The following is a 16336-nucleotide window of genomic DNA, read 5'->3' as shown; positions in this document are numbered from 1 at the left end:
GATCAGGAAATGGGAAAGATGGCGACCGCTCGGCGACGTTGAGGCCGCGTTGGGCGGTTCAGACTCAGGGTGGTGAGTCCTAAGCGGTGGAGGCGGCTCCCAGGAGCTTACAGAGAGGGCGAGAGTGGGGGCTTGGCGGTGGCCCTTGCCTCCGGGACAAGGCAGGGAAGGATGTCTCAGGAAAGGGGCATGAACCCGGGAAGCTCTGGCGGGCAGGAATGAAGGGGCTCGGGCCCCAGGGGGAGGGTTGGCTCCTGGGGGCATAGGCCACGTCCCTGGACGGTATTACTCTCCCAGGCTTCTGCCCATGGCACAGTGCCTGTGATATCCCCAGTCTGACCTTATTTTTTCCTGCTTCAAGTAGCCTTTGCTCTAGCCAAACTGGAACTCTGGCATTTCTTCTAGAACCAGTCCGTGCTTTCCCGCCTCTGTGCCGCCTGTGTTATTTCTTTTGCTGGAATGACTTCTTTTCCGCGTCCTCAATTATAGATATTCAAATTCTACCTATACTTAAAGGCTCAAGAGCCAGCCACTTCCTCTGCGGAGCTTTCCAAATCACCTTTTACAAATGAAAGGAAACTCCTTTGAACTTCCGTGTAATATTTCATCTGGGCTTTGGTACACATCTTGGTATGTCTCATACCCCTTATTGTTCTAAAAGCTTCCTTTTGTAACTCACATAGCGTCCAGCACTGTGCCTTGCATATAGTAGATGCTTGATAAGTACTTCATTGAGTGAAAAAAAGAATCTGCCCCTATCCTACAAGAACTGAGAATTTAAAGATCCGGACATTTGAGAGGAAGGCTGCTGGAAAATATGGCCAGAGTCAGCCTGGTTATTTGGCCCTTGTGATGAGTATGACCTGTAATAAAAGTTGCCGATATTTACTGTTTTGTTATTCTCACTTCTCATCCTCTTCCAAACTTACTCCACTCAGGCTTCTACTCCCTCCATGCCACTGAAACAGCTCTTGTCAACAACACCAATAATCTCCATTTTTCCAAAGGCAGTGGTCACTTCTCTATCCCCTAGTCTTTCTCCACTTCAGCGGTACTTAACACAGTTGACCACTCTCTCCTTGAAACACATTTTTGCCTTCTGTGTTGCCATACTTTACTTCTCTTTCTCCTTTTGCACCAGCTGCTGCTGCTTTCCAGGCTTTTTGTCTGGTTCATCCGTGCCTAACTCCTGTTAAACTGTTCCAGAGCTCAATCCTCAGTCTTCTTCTCTTCTATTTTTTCCTTTATTCTAACTACTTAGGTGATACCATTTAGTGCCCCATGGATTCAAAAGCCATCTATGTATTGGTAACTCAAATTTTTGTCTCTAGACCTTCTCCCCTGAGTTCCAGATTTGCATTTCCGTCTGCCTTCCTGGAATCTCCACTTGGTTGTCTTATTGACATCTCACACTCAACCTGGCCAAAATGAAATTTTGATTTCCTTTTAAATCTGTTCTATTTCACAAAGGAACCGTATATGCACAGCAACCCCCAAATGCAGAAGGAACTGAGAGGCCAAAGAACGAGGCAGACAAATCCAGTTTGTTGGTATAGGGTGTTTTACTGGGAAACTTAAGGACAGAAGCGTGGTCTTGGACAGCCACAGGAAAGGTGGATCTCTGCATCATTACCCCACCAGACCTGGAATTTGTATACTATAGCAAAAGGTTATAAGTGCTTCTGAGGGAAGGTGTAGGAATTTGTTTAAGGGCAGGGTTTACAATAAGTATGCATTTATGATAATTGACCTGAGGGGGGCATTTATAGTAAGTACATGCTCTTACACAAGGAACAATAGATAAACTGGAAATCTGAGGCATTCCTAGGACTGGGGTTAATCAGAAGTCAGCATGGTGGATTAGCATCCAAGATGGAGTTACTTTAGCCTTTAAATGTCCCTTCCCGCCCAGGCGAGGTGGCTCAGGACTGTAATCCTAGCACTCTGGAAGGCCGAGGTGGAAGGATCGCTTGAGCTCAGGAGTTCGAGACCAACCTGAGCAAGAGCGAGACCCCCGTCTCTACTAAAAAAAAATAGAAAGAAATTAGCTGGACAACTAAAAATGTATAGGAAAAATTAGCCGGGCATGACGGTGCATGCCTGTAGTTCCAGCTACTCAGGAGGCTGAGGCAGGAGGATGGCTTGAGCCCAGGAGTCTAAGATTGCAGTGAGTTATCATGATGCCACTGCACTTTAGCCCAGGCAACAGAGCAAAACCTCGTCCCCAAAAATAAATAAATAGGCCAGCTCACAGAGTACTAGGATGATAGGCGTGAGCCACTGCACCCGGCCTCAGGCTGGTCTTAAACTCCTGGCCTCAAGTGATCCTCCTGCCTTGGTCTCCCAAAGGATTACAGCTATGAAGCACTGCATCTGGCCCACTTCCTGTTTAAAGCCTTTCTGAAGTTCCCATTACAGTTAAAATCCAAGTTCCTTTACTCTGACCTGTAACACATGTTCATGATCTGACTTCTGTGTACCTCACTGAACTCATCTTGAATCAGTCTTCACTGTGGATCAGTGCTGCTCAACCACACAAATCTGGCAAACGTGCTAAGCTAGTTCCTGCCCCAGTGCCTTAGTATTTGCTGCTCCTTCTACCTAATAAGTATTTCCCTGATCTTTGCATGGCTCTCTTTCCCATCATTTAAGTTTCAGCTTAAAGGTCAACTAAAAATTCTTCCCTGACCATCTTCTTGTTCATACCTCTACCCATCCTATCACCTTGTTTTATTCTTTTCATTAGCGTTTATTACTGTTTGAAATTCTCTCTGCTACACTAGAATTAGGCTTTATGAAACCAGAGACTTTGTTTACTGCTCTATCTCCAGTAACTACAATAATTTCTGGCACATTGTAGGTGCTCAATGAATATTTGTTGGAAGAATAACTGATGTCCAGGATGGTTTATAGGAAAAATAGCCTTTCTTTTGGATTGTTTTCTTAGGGCTGTAAGTGGAAGACATATAAGTATTTCTATGTCATATGCATGATGTGCTGATGTAAAACAGACAGTCATTTCTTGGGGGTAATTGTGAGATGAAATGGGTTATCCCCACCTTTTTTTTTTTTTCCTTTGAGATAAGGTCTCTCTTGGTTGTGTGGGCTAGAGTGTAGCAGACTCATAGTTCACTACAACCTCAAACTCCTGGGCTCAAAGGGATCTTCCTGCCTCAGCCTCCTGTGTAGTTGGGACTACAGATGCACCACCACACCCAGCTAATTTTTCTATTTTTTGTAAAGACAAGATCTCACTCTTCCTCAGGTTGGTCCTGAACTCCTGGCCTCAAGCAGACCTCCCACTAAGGTCTCCCACAGTGCTAGGATTATAGGCAGGCGCCACCTCACCTGGCCTGTCCCCACATTTTGAAAGTGTTTCTTGTTCATTCTTTTCTCATCTTCATACATTCTTTCTTCTTAAGGATATATGGCAGGGAATGGCATGGGAAGGGGGATTGTAAACTAAACATAAGGGAACAATTCCAGCAGAACCATTTGGGGATAAAAGTAGTTCTGAGAAATGTATCCCAAGTCTCAGGGATGATGGGTTGCTGTCATTTTAGCTCCTGGCTGAATTAAATTTCATAGTCCAAGGAACAGTTGACAGCGTGGCAGTGGTGTTCAGCGTCCTCCTCAAACCTTTCATGAGGCTGGATAATATAGATGATTGAGACTGTGAAAATCTGAGTAGGGAATGTCAGGACTTCTGCAGTCTCTAGTTTTTGGTACATTTCTTTTTAAAAATATTTTATTTTGAAATAATTATAGATTTGCAGGAATTTCTTTTAATTTGAGTAAAAGTGTGTTTCTCCATTTAAATTAATTTTTTCCTTGTGGTGCTGATTATAATCCAAATCTTAAACTTCTTTTTCCTCTTTTGAGCTTGCTTTCATTTTTTTGTTTTTTTTAAAGAGGTAGGGTCTTGCTCTGTCACCAAGGTTGGTGGTGCAGTGATAGTGGTGTAATCGTAGTCCTTTGAGCTTTCTTTATGAGCTCAAAAGAATTTATCTCCCTTAGATGTATGTGTGTTGACTGATTTTGGTGAGCTTAGCTAGAAGGCCTAATAGGCTCCTAAGATAAGCAATATAGACTTCTTCCCTCCCTCTACTGGCCCCTTAAAAAAAAAAAAAAAAGAAAAAGAAAAAAAAAGGAAAAGAAAAAAAAAGATAAGCAATATAAGATGTTTCTAGAAATAGTTGGTACACTATTCACTAATACTTCCTTTTTTTTTTTTTTAAGACTGGGTCTTGCTCTGTCACCTGGGCTGGAGTGCAGTGGCATCATCATAGCTCACTGCACCTCAAACTCCTGGGCTCAAGCAATCCTCCTGCCTCAGCCTCCTGAGTAGCTGGGACTACAGGCACGTGCCACCATGCCCAGTGAATTTTTTTCTATTTTTTGTAGAGATGGGATCTTGCTCTTGCTCAGGCTCGTCTTGAACTCTTGGCCTCAAGCAGTCCCCCCACCTCGGCCTCCCAAAGTGTTCGGATTACAGGTGTGAACCACAGCGCTGGCCTCCTTTCTTTTTTTTTTTTTAAGAGAAGTGTCTCACTATTGCCCTGGCTGGAGTACAGTGGCATGATCATAACTGACTGCAGCTTCCAACTCCTAGGCTCAAGGGATCCTCCTGCCTCAGCCTCCCAAAGTACTAGGATCACTAGGACTATAGCCACACCTGGCTAATTTAAATTTTTTTTTTTTTTTTTTTTAGAGATGGGGTCTCAAGGTCTTGCTGTGTTGCTTAGGCTGGTCTCAAACTCCCAGCCTCAACGATTCTCCTGCCTCAGCCTCCCAAAGTGTTGGGATTACGGGTGTGAGCCACTGCACCTGGCCTTACTAACACTTCTTTTAATACTCTTTTGCAGTTTAATTACAAAAATATGGTATATTCATTGTACATATTTAAACATGAATATATAAAAAGGAATCACAGGGAGATAGTATAGTATAGTGAGTAACAATGAGCCTTTGGAGCCAGACTGCCTGTAACTCTGCCTCTTACTACCTGTGTGTCCTCAGGCACATTACTTTATGTACCTGAGCTTGAGCTTTCTCATCTATACAGTAGGCATGCTAATATGTCCACCTCAGCGTCATTTTGAGATTAAGGTATTATATGTGAACAGTTTAGAGCAGTACCTAGTACGTAAGTACTCTTCTTGACCATAACAGATGGCAGGAGAGCTGGCTGAGAAAAAGGACCGTGATGCCTCACCTTCCAAGGAGGAAAGGAAGCGATCTCGGACTCCTGAAAGAGAGCGGGATAGAGACCGGGACCGGAAGTCTTCCCCATCCAAAGATAGGAAGCGGCATCGTTCCAGGGATCGGCGTCGAGGAGGTAGCCGTTCCCGTTCCCGTTCCCGTTCCAAGTCGACAGAAAGGTAAAGTAACTTTGTGTGTCTGTTACATGGGAAGGGAGTGTACATTTGAAACTTACTCATTCTTGCTCTCTCTGATGCCTCCAGTATTAGATGTCTACTTTTCATGCATTAATCTACCCCTAGCCCAGTTGGACTTGCAGGTGTTTTAAGTTTTCCTCAGTGACCCAGCTCTTAAGGATTAAGAGGGAACTTGTAAGATGAAGGTCCAGATGATGAAGGAAGGCAGTTCATCTGTTCACACAGTCCATGGCTTATCACCGCTGTTAATACTCAGTAGTACATCTCTGATCTGTAAGACCTCAGAATTCCCTCGTAACTTTCCTGGGAAACACATTCCCCAATTTATAAAACATTACTTTGGGGAGAAGACAGCATGGGAACCTTCTCAGGGCTGCGCTGAAGCAAGATACTGCAAATATCAAGTGATTTTTTAAATTCGCTGTCTTCCAGAGAACGACGGCACAAAGAACGAGAACGGGATAAGGAGCGGGATCGGAATAAGAAGGACCGAGATCGAGACAAGGATGGGCACAGAAGGGACAAGGACCGTAAACGATCCAGGTACCTGAGGGAATGAGAGTGGACTTTAGGGGAATACTCCCATCTCTCCATCTCCATCTCCTCCTCTCTGCATCTGAACTTCTCAGCTTCATAGGAAAGTAAATTTCTCTTAACTGATCCTGTTGGTGGTTGTTGCAGAGCTGTCCTTTTTAGAAAGCACAAATCTTTCTTAGAAAGTATGATAGTTATTGAAGTCGAAAGCCTTTGAGGCTCAACTTGTTCTTAGAATTAATTGGTTAATTTTTTGAAATGACAACTGATGTTTGTTAAGATCTTATTATAGGCCGGGCGCGGTGGCTCACGCCTGTAATCCTAGCACTCTGGGAGGCCGAGGTGGGCGGATCGTTTGAGCTCAGGAGTTCGAGACCAGCCTGAGCAAGAGCGAGACCCCATCTCTACTAAAAATAGAAAGAAATTATATGGACAGCTAAAAATATATATAGAAAAAATTAGCCGGGCATGGTGGCGCATGCCTGTAGTCCCAGCTACTCGGGAGGCTGAGACAGGAGGATTGCTTGAGCCCAGGAGTTTGAGGTTGCTGTGAGCTAGGCTGACGCCACGGCACTCACTCTAGCCTGGGCAACAGAGTGAGACTCTGTCTCAAAAAAAAAAAAAAAAAAAAAAAAAAAAGATCTTATTATAAACCAGGCACTTTATGTTTAATGTTCTTAGAATTTAGAAATTAGTTTGGAAAGATTACTAGGCTACAAAATATTCCTTTAGCCCCACTGGATCATTGAGTTTCCTATCCAGGATATACAACATATATTTCTGGGAATAACTTAATGTCCTAGTGTCTTTTTTTTTTTTTTTTTTTTTGAGACAGAGTCTCACTCTGTTGCCCAGGCTAGAGTGCCATGGTGTCAGCCTAGCTCACAGCAACCTCAAACACCTGGGCTCAAACAATCCTCCTGCCTCAGCCTCCCAAGTGGCTGGGACTACCTACAGGCATGTGCTACTATGCCCAGCTAATTTTTTCTATATATATTTTTAGTTGTCCATACAATTTCTTTTTATTTTTAGTAGAGATGGGGTCTTGTTCTTGTTCAGGCTGGTCTGGAACTGCTAAGCTCAAACGATCCACCTGCCTCGGCCTCCCAGAGTGCTAGGATTACAGGCGTGAGCCACTGCGCCTGGCCTATCCTAGTGTCTTGATCTCTTTCCTCTGGAAACTTTCTATGCAAAGCTCTTACCAGTCTCTGAAAGTGCAGGTTGAATTCAAGGCAAAGGACAGAGTACTCAACAGAAACTCAGTGGGGTTGTTTGAAATCTCCTGTACATTAAGCTTACAGCAGGTGTGGGGAAAGAATTGTTGGGACTGATAGGAAGAACAAATGGCGGGGAATGTGTACAGCAGTATCTCCTTGGCTTGTGGACATGACCATGTGGGCTAAATTCATTGTGTATTACACAGTTAAGGAGGACTTTTCTTTCAATATGCACTTGTTGTTTGGAGGAAATATTTTTGACCTCAGTAGTGAAGTCCCACTTCCCAGAAGGGGAGATTAGTCTCAGAAAAGGAGATTTGGGTAGAATGGGGCCAAGAGAGGGCCATAATTAGGTTTCAGAGCAGGCAGAATGACCACGCCTGCTAAGAGAGCTTCAGGACATGATGGATCACCATGGGTCAGTCCTGTTGAGTCACGGGAAAACTTCCATCCTCTTTTTGGGACTCAACCTGAACCTCATCACGGGGCTGGGCTAAGACAGTGATATGGGCTTTTCTTGTTCCCTTTCCTTAAAGCTTATCTCCTGGCCGAGGAAAAGATTTTAAATCTCGGAAGGACAGAGACTCTAAGAAGGATGAAGAGGATGAACATGGTGATAAGAAGCCTAAGGTAAAGGAAAGGAAGGACTGTTTCATCTTACTTTTCAACTCAAGCCCTGCTTTGTTGATGTTTAAAGGGAGAGAGCCTTTATGACTGAAGTTCTGTGTTTTATCTTCAGGCCCAGCCATTATCCCTGGAGGAACTTTTGGCCAAGAAAAAGGCTGAGGAAGAAGCTGAGGCTAAGGTAAAAACTTGGGGGTCTGTATTAGTCTGCTCAGGCTGCCATAACAGAATATCACAGACTGGGTGGCTCCAACGACACAAATTTACTTTCTCACGGTTCTGGAGGCTAGAAGTCTGAGATCGAGGTTGTCAGTAAGATTGTTTCTTCTGAGGCCTCTATCCTTGGCTGTCTTCTTCCTCTGTCTTCACATGGTCTTCCTTCTGTGCAATAATGGTTATTTCAAAGGATATAGTACCAAGTATTGGAAATATCCAGTTAGCTGGGCCTCAGCATAGATTTGCCTGCCAAAACTATTTTTGGCTCTGAGCTGATCAAACAAATCATATTACAATTATGGTGAAAAGTGCTATAGTCCTTTAAAAAATGGGAAATAATTCTTAACATAATGGTTATTTCAAAAGTTCTGCTACATACTTCTTGGAAATATCCAGTTACCTGGGCCTAAACATAGATAAGTCTACCAAAACCATTTTCGATTCCGAGCTGATGAATCAAATGATTCTTAAAATGATGGTGAAAAGTCTGGATCCTGTGCCCTTGGTGTCTCTGTGTGTGTCCAAATCTCCTCTTCTTATAAAGATAGATTGGATTAGGGCCCACCCTGATGGCCTTATTTTAACTTAATCACCTCTTTACAGGCTCTGTCTCTAAATACAGTCACATTCTGAGGTGTTGGGGGTTAGGGCTTTAACATATGAATTTTTGGGGGGCACATAGTTCAGCCCATAACAGGGTTCTAGGCCTATTTGTGTTTTCCTCAGAAAGTTTATTGCCTGAGTAAGTATGGGCTCCCTACCGTCACCCCATCTATGATGTGAGTGTACCCTGCTCCCAGATCCTTTGTTTACAGTTCCAATCTGCTTTGTAGCCCAAGTTCCTCTCCAAAGCAGAACGAGAGGCTGAAGCTCTAAAGCGGCGGCAACAGGAGGTGGAAGAGCGGCAGAGGATGCTTGAAGAAGAGAGGAAGAAAAGGAAACAGTTCCAAGACTTGGGCAGGAAGATGTTGGGTTCGTTTTTCTACCCTGTGTAGCCCCTAGATGGGGTAGGAAAGGGTGGGGTGGATTATAGTGTCACTCAGGAGATACAGAAACCTGTTTGCTGGGGAGTTTAGAAGAGAGAAGGATGAAGGATAACAGAAGTTTTTCTTTCTGTTAGATCTCCATTTCCCTTGTATCATAAATCTACCTCTTTTTTTTTTTTTTTTTTTCTCATTTGGTGTCCCTCATCTGGATTCCCTCCATTCCCTCTCCTTTATATTTCCGCTGAGCTCTTTTGCAGCTTTGCTTTCTTTGGTCTGCAGAAGACCCTCAGGAACGGGAACGTCGGGAACGCAGGGAGAGAATGGAGCGGGAGACCAATGGAAATGAGGATGAGGAAGGGCGGCAGAAGATCCGGGAGGAGAAGGATAAGAGCAAGGAACTGCATGCCATTAAGGTGCAGGCCTTGGCTCTGTCTTCACTTCCCCCACATACAAAAAAATGAGCTTTAGTTATTTGGCCATTCTGATGTCTGCATGTGAGAGTTGGGCCTAGAGGTTGATGTGCTTTGTGTTCTCTCTCTGAGCAGGAGCGTTATCTCGGTGGCATCAAAAAGCGGCGCAGAACGAGGCATCTCAATGACCGAAAGTTTGTCTTTGAGTGGGATGCATCTGAGGACACATCCATTGACTACAACCCCCTGTGAGTGGCTTCAGGCCTGAGTGCTAAGTCTTACGTTAGGCAATCCTAGAGAGAGCTGGTGACTACAGAGGTAGGAGAAGTAAGATGAGCTGGGATGGGAAAATTGGTAGACTAGTATTCAGCCAGCCCTCTGGGTGAGGAAAGACCCTGGCCAGGAAGGACAACTGTTACATATTGCTAGTCTGCCCTTGGCTCTTACTGCTGTAACAGTTCCTTCTCTTTTTCCTTCCTCTGTCTCAATCCCAGGTACAAAGAACGGCACCAGGTGCAGTTGTTGGGGCGAGGTTTCATTGCAGGCATTGACCTAAAGCAGCAGAAACGAGAGCAGTCACGTTTCTATGGAGACCTAATGGAGAAGAGACGAACACTGGAAGAAAAGGAGCAAGAGGAGTGAGTGAGCGTGGCTAGGGGTGGTTGGGCAGAGCCCAGAGTCTTTACAGAAAGGAGTTGGAGGGTACTGATTCCACTTATTCCTCATATCCTGCTTCAGGGCAAGACTCCGCAAACTTCGTAAAAAGGAAGCCAAGCAGCGCTGGGATGATCGTCATTGGTCCCAGAAGAAGTTAGATGAGATGACGGACAGGGACTGGCGGATCTTCCGTGAAGACTATAGCATCACCACCAAGGGTGGCAAGATCCCCAATCCCATCCGATCCTGGAAAGACTCTTCTCTGCCCCCACACATCTTGGAGGTCATTGATAAGTGTGGCTACAAGGTAAGAAGGGGCAGATTGGCTCAGGAGACCTGACATGTTCCTACATTCTAGGGGATACAAACTTAGTTTGCGAATAGAGAACTTTGTTTCTTGACTATTTGGTGCCTTCTCTGCCAGTGGGCACCAAGCTGACTTTGTCTATCACTTTTTGGTAGAAGTGTTGGGCTTTAGTGATTATGTTTCTTCTGAGGTCCCCATTCCTGTGAACTGTACTTGGTGTCCTCCCATTGTGCTGGCACATGTGCTCACTTTGTCATCAGTAGCTCAGGTAGTATAGCTCTACCTGTACCCATTACTCTTTCTCTGGGTCACTGCAGGAACCAACACCCATCCAGCGTCAGGCAATTCCCATTGGGCTACAGAATCGTGACATCATTGGTGTGGCTGAGACTGGCAGTGGCAAGACAGCAGCCTTCCTCATCCCATTGCTGGTCTGGATCACCACACTTCCCAAAATTGACAGGTAGTGTCAGCTGGCACCAGTTGCAGTGGGTTTGGCTGGGTAGGAAAGGTGGAAGTGGCAAATGAGTATTTGGTTTTCTTTTTAAGTCTACAATCAGAAGCTCGCTTCTTTTTCTGGGTTGGATATTAGGGAATAATTGGATTATCATATCAAAGAAGTATATGATTTTGTTGCTGGCAAGGATCACACCTTGGAGAACTTTGCTATCCTGGAGTTTCTGATTTTTAAGTGGGATCATTGCATCCTCTTCCTTCCACCCTCTGCCTTCCCATAGTTCCCCTTAAGAGTGACTTTGTCTTGCTCCTGTTTGTGGTTGGATAAGAACCAAAGCTCATGAAGCTGTGGAATGCCCCATTTACCACAGGATCGAAGAGTCAGACCAGGGCCCTTACGCCATCATCCTGGCTCCCACCCGTGAGTTGGCTCAGCAGATTGAGGAAGAAACCATCAAGTTTGGGAAGCCACTAGGCATCCGCACTGTGGCTGTCATTGGTGGCATCTCCAGAGAAGACCAGGGCTTCAGGCTGCGCATGGGTTGTGAGGTTTGTTTCCTTAGCCAACAGCCAGCCTGCTGTTTGGGAAGGCTTTGGGGCTCTGTTTCTAGTTTCTGGAATAGATGTGCAGCAAAATGAAGAAAGGGCTTGATTTATATATGTGTGTGTGCTATTGAAAACGTAAGTACGAGAGTTTATGCCACACACAATAGATATCATATAGCTCACAGCAGTCATATGTTAGTAATATTTCCTTTTTATAGATGAAGCCTGAGGTTCAGGTTAATAATTTGCCTGAACTCACACACAGCTGGCAATGGACAAAACTAGGTTCATATCCAAAGCCTGTGCTGTTAATTACTCTGCCAGACTGTGTCATTGACTCTATACATTGGAAAGGGGAGGAAAGCTGTTTATGAGAAGTCTGCTATAGGAATCGAATCTTCTGCAGACTTCTCAGTATAATCCCTTTAGACAACCACCTCCACAGTATCCCTGTCTCTCTGCTATCTGAGAAAGTTCCTTCTGATTTTGGCCTCCACTGTCTAACCCCTGGACTTTACTCAGAGACCTCATTTCATTCCTAAGAAAATCCAAGATAGCAGTAAGTGATTTCATACCAGTTCTCAGGAACCTTTACTGCTAAACATAACTAGAGGTTGTTATGTAACTAACCAAATTCGTTAGTACTAGAGGTCTGTTGTCCAAGTGGGTGGATAGTTCACAGGAGAGAAAAGAAGAGGGTACCTTCTGGGGCCGTTTATGGTTATACTGTACTCCCAGATTGTGATTGCAACCCCCGGACGTCTGATTGATGTGCTGGAGAACCGCTACCTGGTGCTGAGCCGCTGTACCTATGTGGTTCTGGATGAGGCAGACAGGATGATTGACATGGGCTTTGAGCCAGATGTGCAGAAGATCCTGGAGCACATGCCTGTCAGCAACCAGAAGCCAGACACGGATGAGGCTGAGGACCCTGAGAAGATGTTGGCTAACTTTGAGTCAGGAAAACATAAGTACCGCCAAGTAAGGCTGCTTCCCTGGGTTGGGAAAAGTGGGACAAGTTCCCAGACTTGGTCTTGGACCCTTCTTGTCTTAGGTGGGCCCAGAGTACATATTTCCAGAATGGTGAGATGTGCCTAGGTACAGTCTTCTGACAGTCCTAGGGGTGGAGCCATTTGGCCTAGGCCTAGAAAAATGATTCCAAAGAATTGTGCTACTACCTGGACCACAAGTGCTAGCAAACACTCTCAACCCTTCCTGTCATCATAAGATGCAAAATGCCTTGATGAACAGGTACTGGGGAAAGGTGGGAAGGCAGAGGACACTTAATTCCTAAGGTGGTGGCTATTAAAACTTACACCATGGCACATTTTATATTCTTTAGTCTGGGCTGAGCTGCCTGAGGTGACAGTGGGGTATGTGACTGTGTCTTTGTGGGCACAGAACTGAGCTTCCTGTTTTCGTAGACAGTCATGTTCACGGCCACCATGCCCCCAGCGGTGGAGCGTCTGGCCAGGAGCTATCTTCGGCGACCTGCTGTGGTATACATTGGCTCTGCAGGCAAGCCCCATGAACGTGTGGAACAGAAGGTCTTCCTCATGTCAGAGTCAGAAAAGAGGTATGGGGCAGCTGAGCCAGGGGAACAGGGTGGAGAAAGAAAAGGCTTTGAGAACTTCTTTTGACGCAAGTGGTGGCTGCAGGGCGATTGCTCTGCCGTGTTGAAGAGCTTCTGTTTCCTTAAACAGAATGCTGTGGGCATTGAAAAACCTGGATTGATGTTCACAGGTCAGAGTTGGGCATTTCACTTGGAGTGGGAGGTTTTATGCATCTCATTTTTCTCCTTTTCCTCTTCCCAGGAAAAAGCTGCTGGCAATCTTGGAGCAAGGCTTTGATCCACCCATCATCATTTTTGTCAACCAGAAGAAGGGCTGCGATGTGTTGGCCAAATCCCTGGAGAAGATGGGGGTGTGTTTTGCAGCAGAGAGCAAAATATGGCCTCTGTGGCTCTGCTTTCTGAAACTGTCAGGGCTCCCTGGGCTCCTGTTTGAATTCTCACCTATTCTTTAACCTCTCCAGTATTCTACAAGGCAGGGCCAGAGGGAAAAGGGTGGTTTGAGGGGATAAGGAGAACTGGGTCAATTGCTAGGACTCCTTGTCCATTGCAGTAGTGCCAGCGAAAGCTACCTTGGGTCTTCATCCAAGTGGGGCAGGGGCCAGGGAAAGGTTTTAAGACCCACATCCTGGCAGTGTGAGGATGTGGGGTAGAGTGGGATGAGCCGTTTGTGTTTACATTTGTTTGGGAGAGGAGATGATGGGATCAAGAGGAAGGTACTGTTGGTAAACAGTGTCCTTTGCTCCTGGGACTGGTGCTTGGGGGAAAGGTGGTGTTTTTGCCACTCAACTCTTCAACTTCCTTAAACTTCATGATCCCTGCTTTCTACCTTGGTCTCTCCTTATTCTTTTTGAGTACTCATCTGTCTGGCTCCACATCTCGCCGACTGCTTTACCTTTGACCTTACTCTCTATCCCCGCCACACTACACCCCGTTCTCTCTCACCCCTTTCTTCAGCTCACCTGTTCTCTCTCTACTTTTGATTGTGCTCGTTCTTTCTCTTGCCTCTTTGCCTTTCTCCTACCCTGCTGCTCTCTCTGACCCTACCTCTGCCCCCATTCCCTCTTAACTTCTGTGTCTTCGTGGTTCCATTGCTCTTTCTTCACCTCTCCACTCTTCCAACAGTACAATGCTTGTACCTTGCACGGTGGAAAAGGCCAAGAGCAGCGAGAGTTTGCATTGTCCAACCTCAAGGCTGGGGCCAAGGATATTTTGGTGGCTACGGATGTGGCTGGTCGAGGTATCGACATCCAAGATGTGTCTATGGTTGTCAACTATGATATGGCCAAAAATATTGAAGGTAAGTGCAGGGGAAAGCAGCTTTAATCCAGGGCAGTCAGGCTCCTTATGTCGTCCCACTTGAAGTCAGGGTCCTGTACTTAGGAGGCCGCTGCTGCTGTCTCCTACAGCTCTGAGTCTGGGGTTGCTTGTCCCAATGAGAAGAGCTCCTGTCCTAAGTTTATCTCACATGGTTTGTTGTTCCAGCACCTAGGATAACACATCTGTCCTCAGGTGTGGAGAAGGATGGAGCTAGGCAACCCTGGTCTTGGTGTGGTAGGATGACCACAATCAGTAGTGGCAGTGGGGAGACAGACACTGTGGAGAGTGTGGTGGGTGCTTCAGGTTCACGCGGCACAAGGCATATTTACTGCCCTTGGAGGGGCAGTGGGGATGGCGCCTTTAGAAGTGGAGGCTTTAGACACTGCTCACCAGGGCATCTGGCCTGGCGCGAGTGATGTTCTTCGCACTCCCCAGATTACATCCACCGCATTGGCCGCACGGGACGAGCTGGCAAGAGTGGCGTGGCCATCACCTTCCTCACCAAAGAGGACTCTGCTGTGTTCTATGAGCTGAAGCAGGCCATCCTGGAAAGCCCGGTGTCTTCCTGCCCCCCAGAGCTGGCCAACCACCCAGATGCCCAGCATAAGCCAGGCACCATCCTCACCAAGAAGCGCCGGGAAGAGACCATATTTGCCTGACAGCATTCTCTCATGGGTTCAAGGGCATGCTCTGAAGCTGCCTGATGCCTGTTCTTCACAACCCTCACATCCCCCTTTCCAGGTCCTCACTCTGGGGTTCTGGGGGCTTAGGAAACAATCAGACTCCCTGGCCCAGACTCTGAGGTCTGGAGGCCTGAGTGTGGGGCTGCAAAAGGAGAAGAAGATGATGTAGGAGGCAGGGGAAGCAAGTTACTGCAGACTTTGGCCCAGCTCTGTCCCTCTGGGGGCCTTTGGGATTGCACTGGGCCGAGGGCTCTTGCCAGTTTATGGGGGCACTAGTTGGCATTACCCCCTGGACTGAACAAAAACCTGGCTGCCTATATGGGACCTTCTCCAGCTCAGACTTGACTGTAACTGTATAAACCACAGCAACACCATTGCCCTAGATGCCCTAGGAGATCTGGCACCATGAGGATTTTGGACTGTGGAATCTTACTGTCATTTGGACAGCTGTTTTCTCATTTGGATTATACAGTATGTGGAGAACCTGTAGACCTGTGCATGGCCCCGTGCCAAGGGGTGCTGTGCACTCTAGGCATCCTCCCCCAGGGAATTTTTTTTAGCAGATGTGGGGACAGGGTGAGCTGGCTGTGTCCATCTTTAAGTCACTGAGTGAAATCTCTGTTTTCTATTCTCTGAGAAGATAAGTTTGTATGTTCTGAGAATAAATACATGAATATTCAGGCTGTATCTAGTTCTAGCTAAGCTCATCTCCTAGGTCCTCCCTGGCAGAGGACATGAGGGACAGCACTGGGCACGGTGGCTGGCTTGGAAAATGAAAGTCACATCAAGAGAAGGGCCTAGGGTCTCAGCTGGTAGTCCAAGTCCATAGGTGGCACTTGAGGGGAGATGGAAAAGCCATGGCAGCAGAACCATTTTGCATCTTCCCCCTCCTGCCGTAGCCTCACATAATTGTGGCCCTCGTCCGACACCCTCTAGGGAGCTTTGCACAAGGACGAGAAAGGAAAGCGGTTGTGAAATTTTGGCAGGTGAGGCACAGTCGGAACCACTTTTTCACACTGTTGCTGTAGCCTGGCGCTTGGTCTCAGTAACTGTGCTTGCTTCCCTAGTTGCTGGGTCCATTGCTCATGGGAGGGGACGGAGGAGGGGTGGGCAGCAGAGGCATCACAGGCCGCTGAGTTAGGTTGTGGTGAGAGGAATGCAGGGCCTCGGTCCTCCCTCCACGGGCCTCTTATTCACGTGCCCTGCCTTCCCCCTCAGAAAGAACTGGGCAGGTACATGGAATTCAAGTTGCAGCTATTTCCAGGGCCTTTTTGGCCCGAGGCAGGGACAGAGTAAAATTGTGAACTCCTCTTCCCCATCTCCCAAAACAAGTCCCTATTGAACATCTCCCTCCAGACGTCTGGGCATGAGGGGTGAGGGCCTGTGAGTACAGTGCCTCCCCCAGCTCTGC

The 16336-nt window shown here is 46.5% G+C and overlaps 1 protein-coding gene across 1 annotated transcript; it reads left to right on the top strand.

Moving 5' to 3' along the window:
* On the top strand, window positions 1-15611 carry DDX23 (DEAD-box helicase 23). The gene is made up of 17 exons (XM_069491530.1): window positions 1-72; window positions 5173-5381; window positions 5832-5942; window positions 7687-7780; window positions 7890-7955; window positions 8824-8962; window positions 9256-9389; window positions 9522-9634; window positions 9881-10024; window positions 10125-10350; window positions 10668-10813; window positions 11178-11355; window positions 12091-12333; window positions 12777-12928; window positions 13167-13275; window positions 14048-14222; window positions 14678-15611. Exons 2-17 carry the CDS (start codon window positions 5173-5175, stop codon window positions 14899-14901), a joined length of 2463 nt encoding a protein of 820 aa, XP_069347631.1. The 5' UTR covers window positions 1-72; the 3' UTR covers window positions 14902-15611.
* The last annotated feature ends 725 nt before the right edge of the window (window positions 15612-16336 follow it).

The sequence above is a fragment of the Eulemur rufifrons genome, chromosome 16 (genome assembly GCF_041146395.1).
Source record: "Eulemur rufifrons isolate Redbay chromosome 16, OSU_ERuf_1, whole genome shotgun sequence".
NCBI classification, from domain to species: Eukaryota; Metazoa; Chordata; class Mammalia; order Primates; family Lemuridae; genus Eulemur; species Eulemur rufifrons.
This window is presented reverse-complemented; position numbering and strand designations above follow the sequence as displayed.

Bases quoted from the DNA above. Each gene is read 5' to 3' on its own strand.
- DDX23 (XM_069491530.1), top strand. From the start codon at position 5,173: ATGGCAGGAGAGCTGGCTGAGAAAAAGGACCGTGATGCCTCACCTTCC. The intron at 11,356-12,090 runs GTTTGTTTCCTT...CTGTACTCCCAG, and splicing joins GGCTGCGCATGGGTTGTGAG to ATTGTGATTGCAACCCCCGG. The intron at 13,276-14,047 runs GTGTGTTTTGCA...CTCTTCCAACAG, and splicing joins AATCCCTGGAGAAGATGGGG to TACAATGCTTGTACCTTGCA.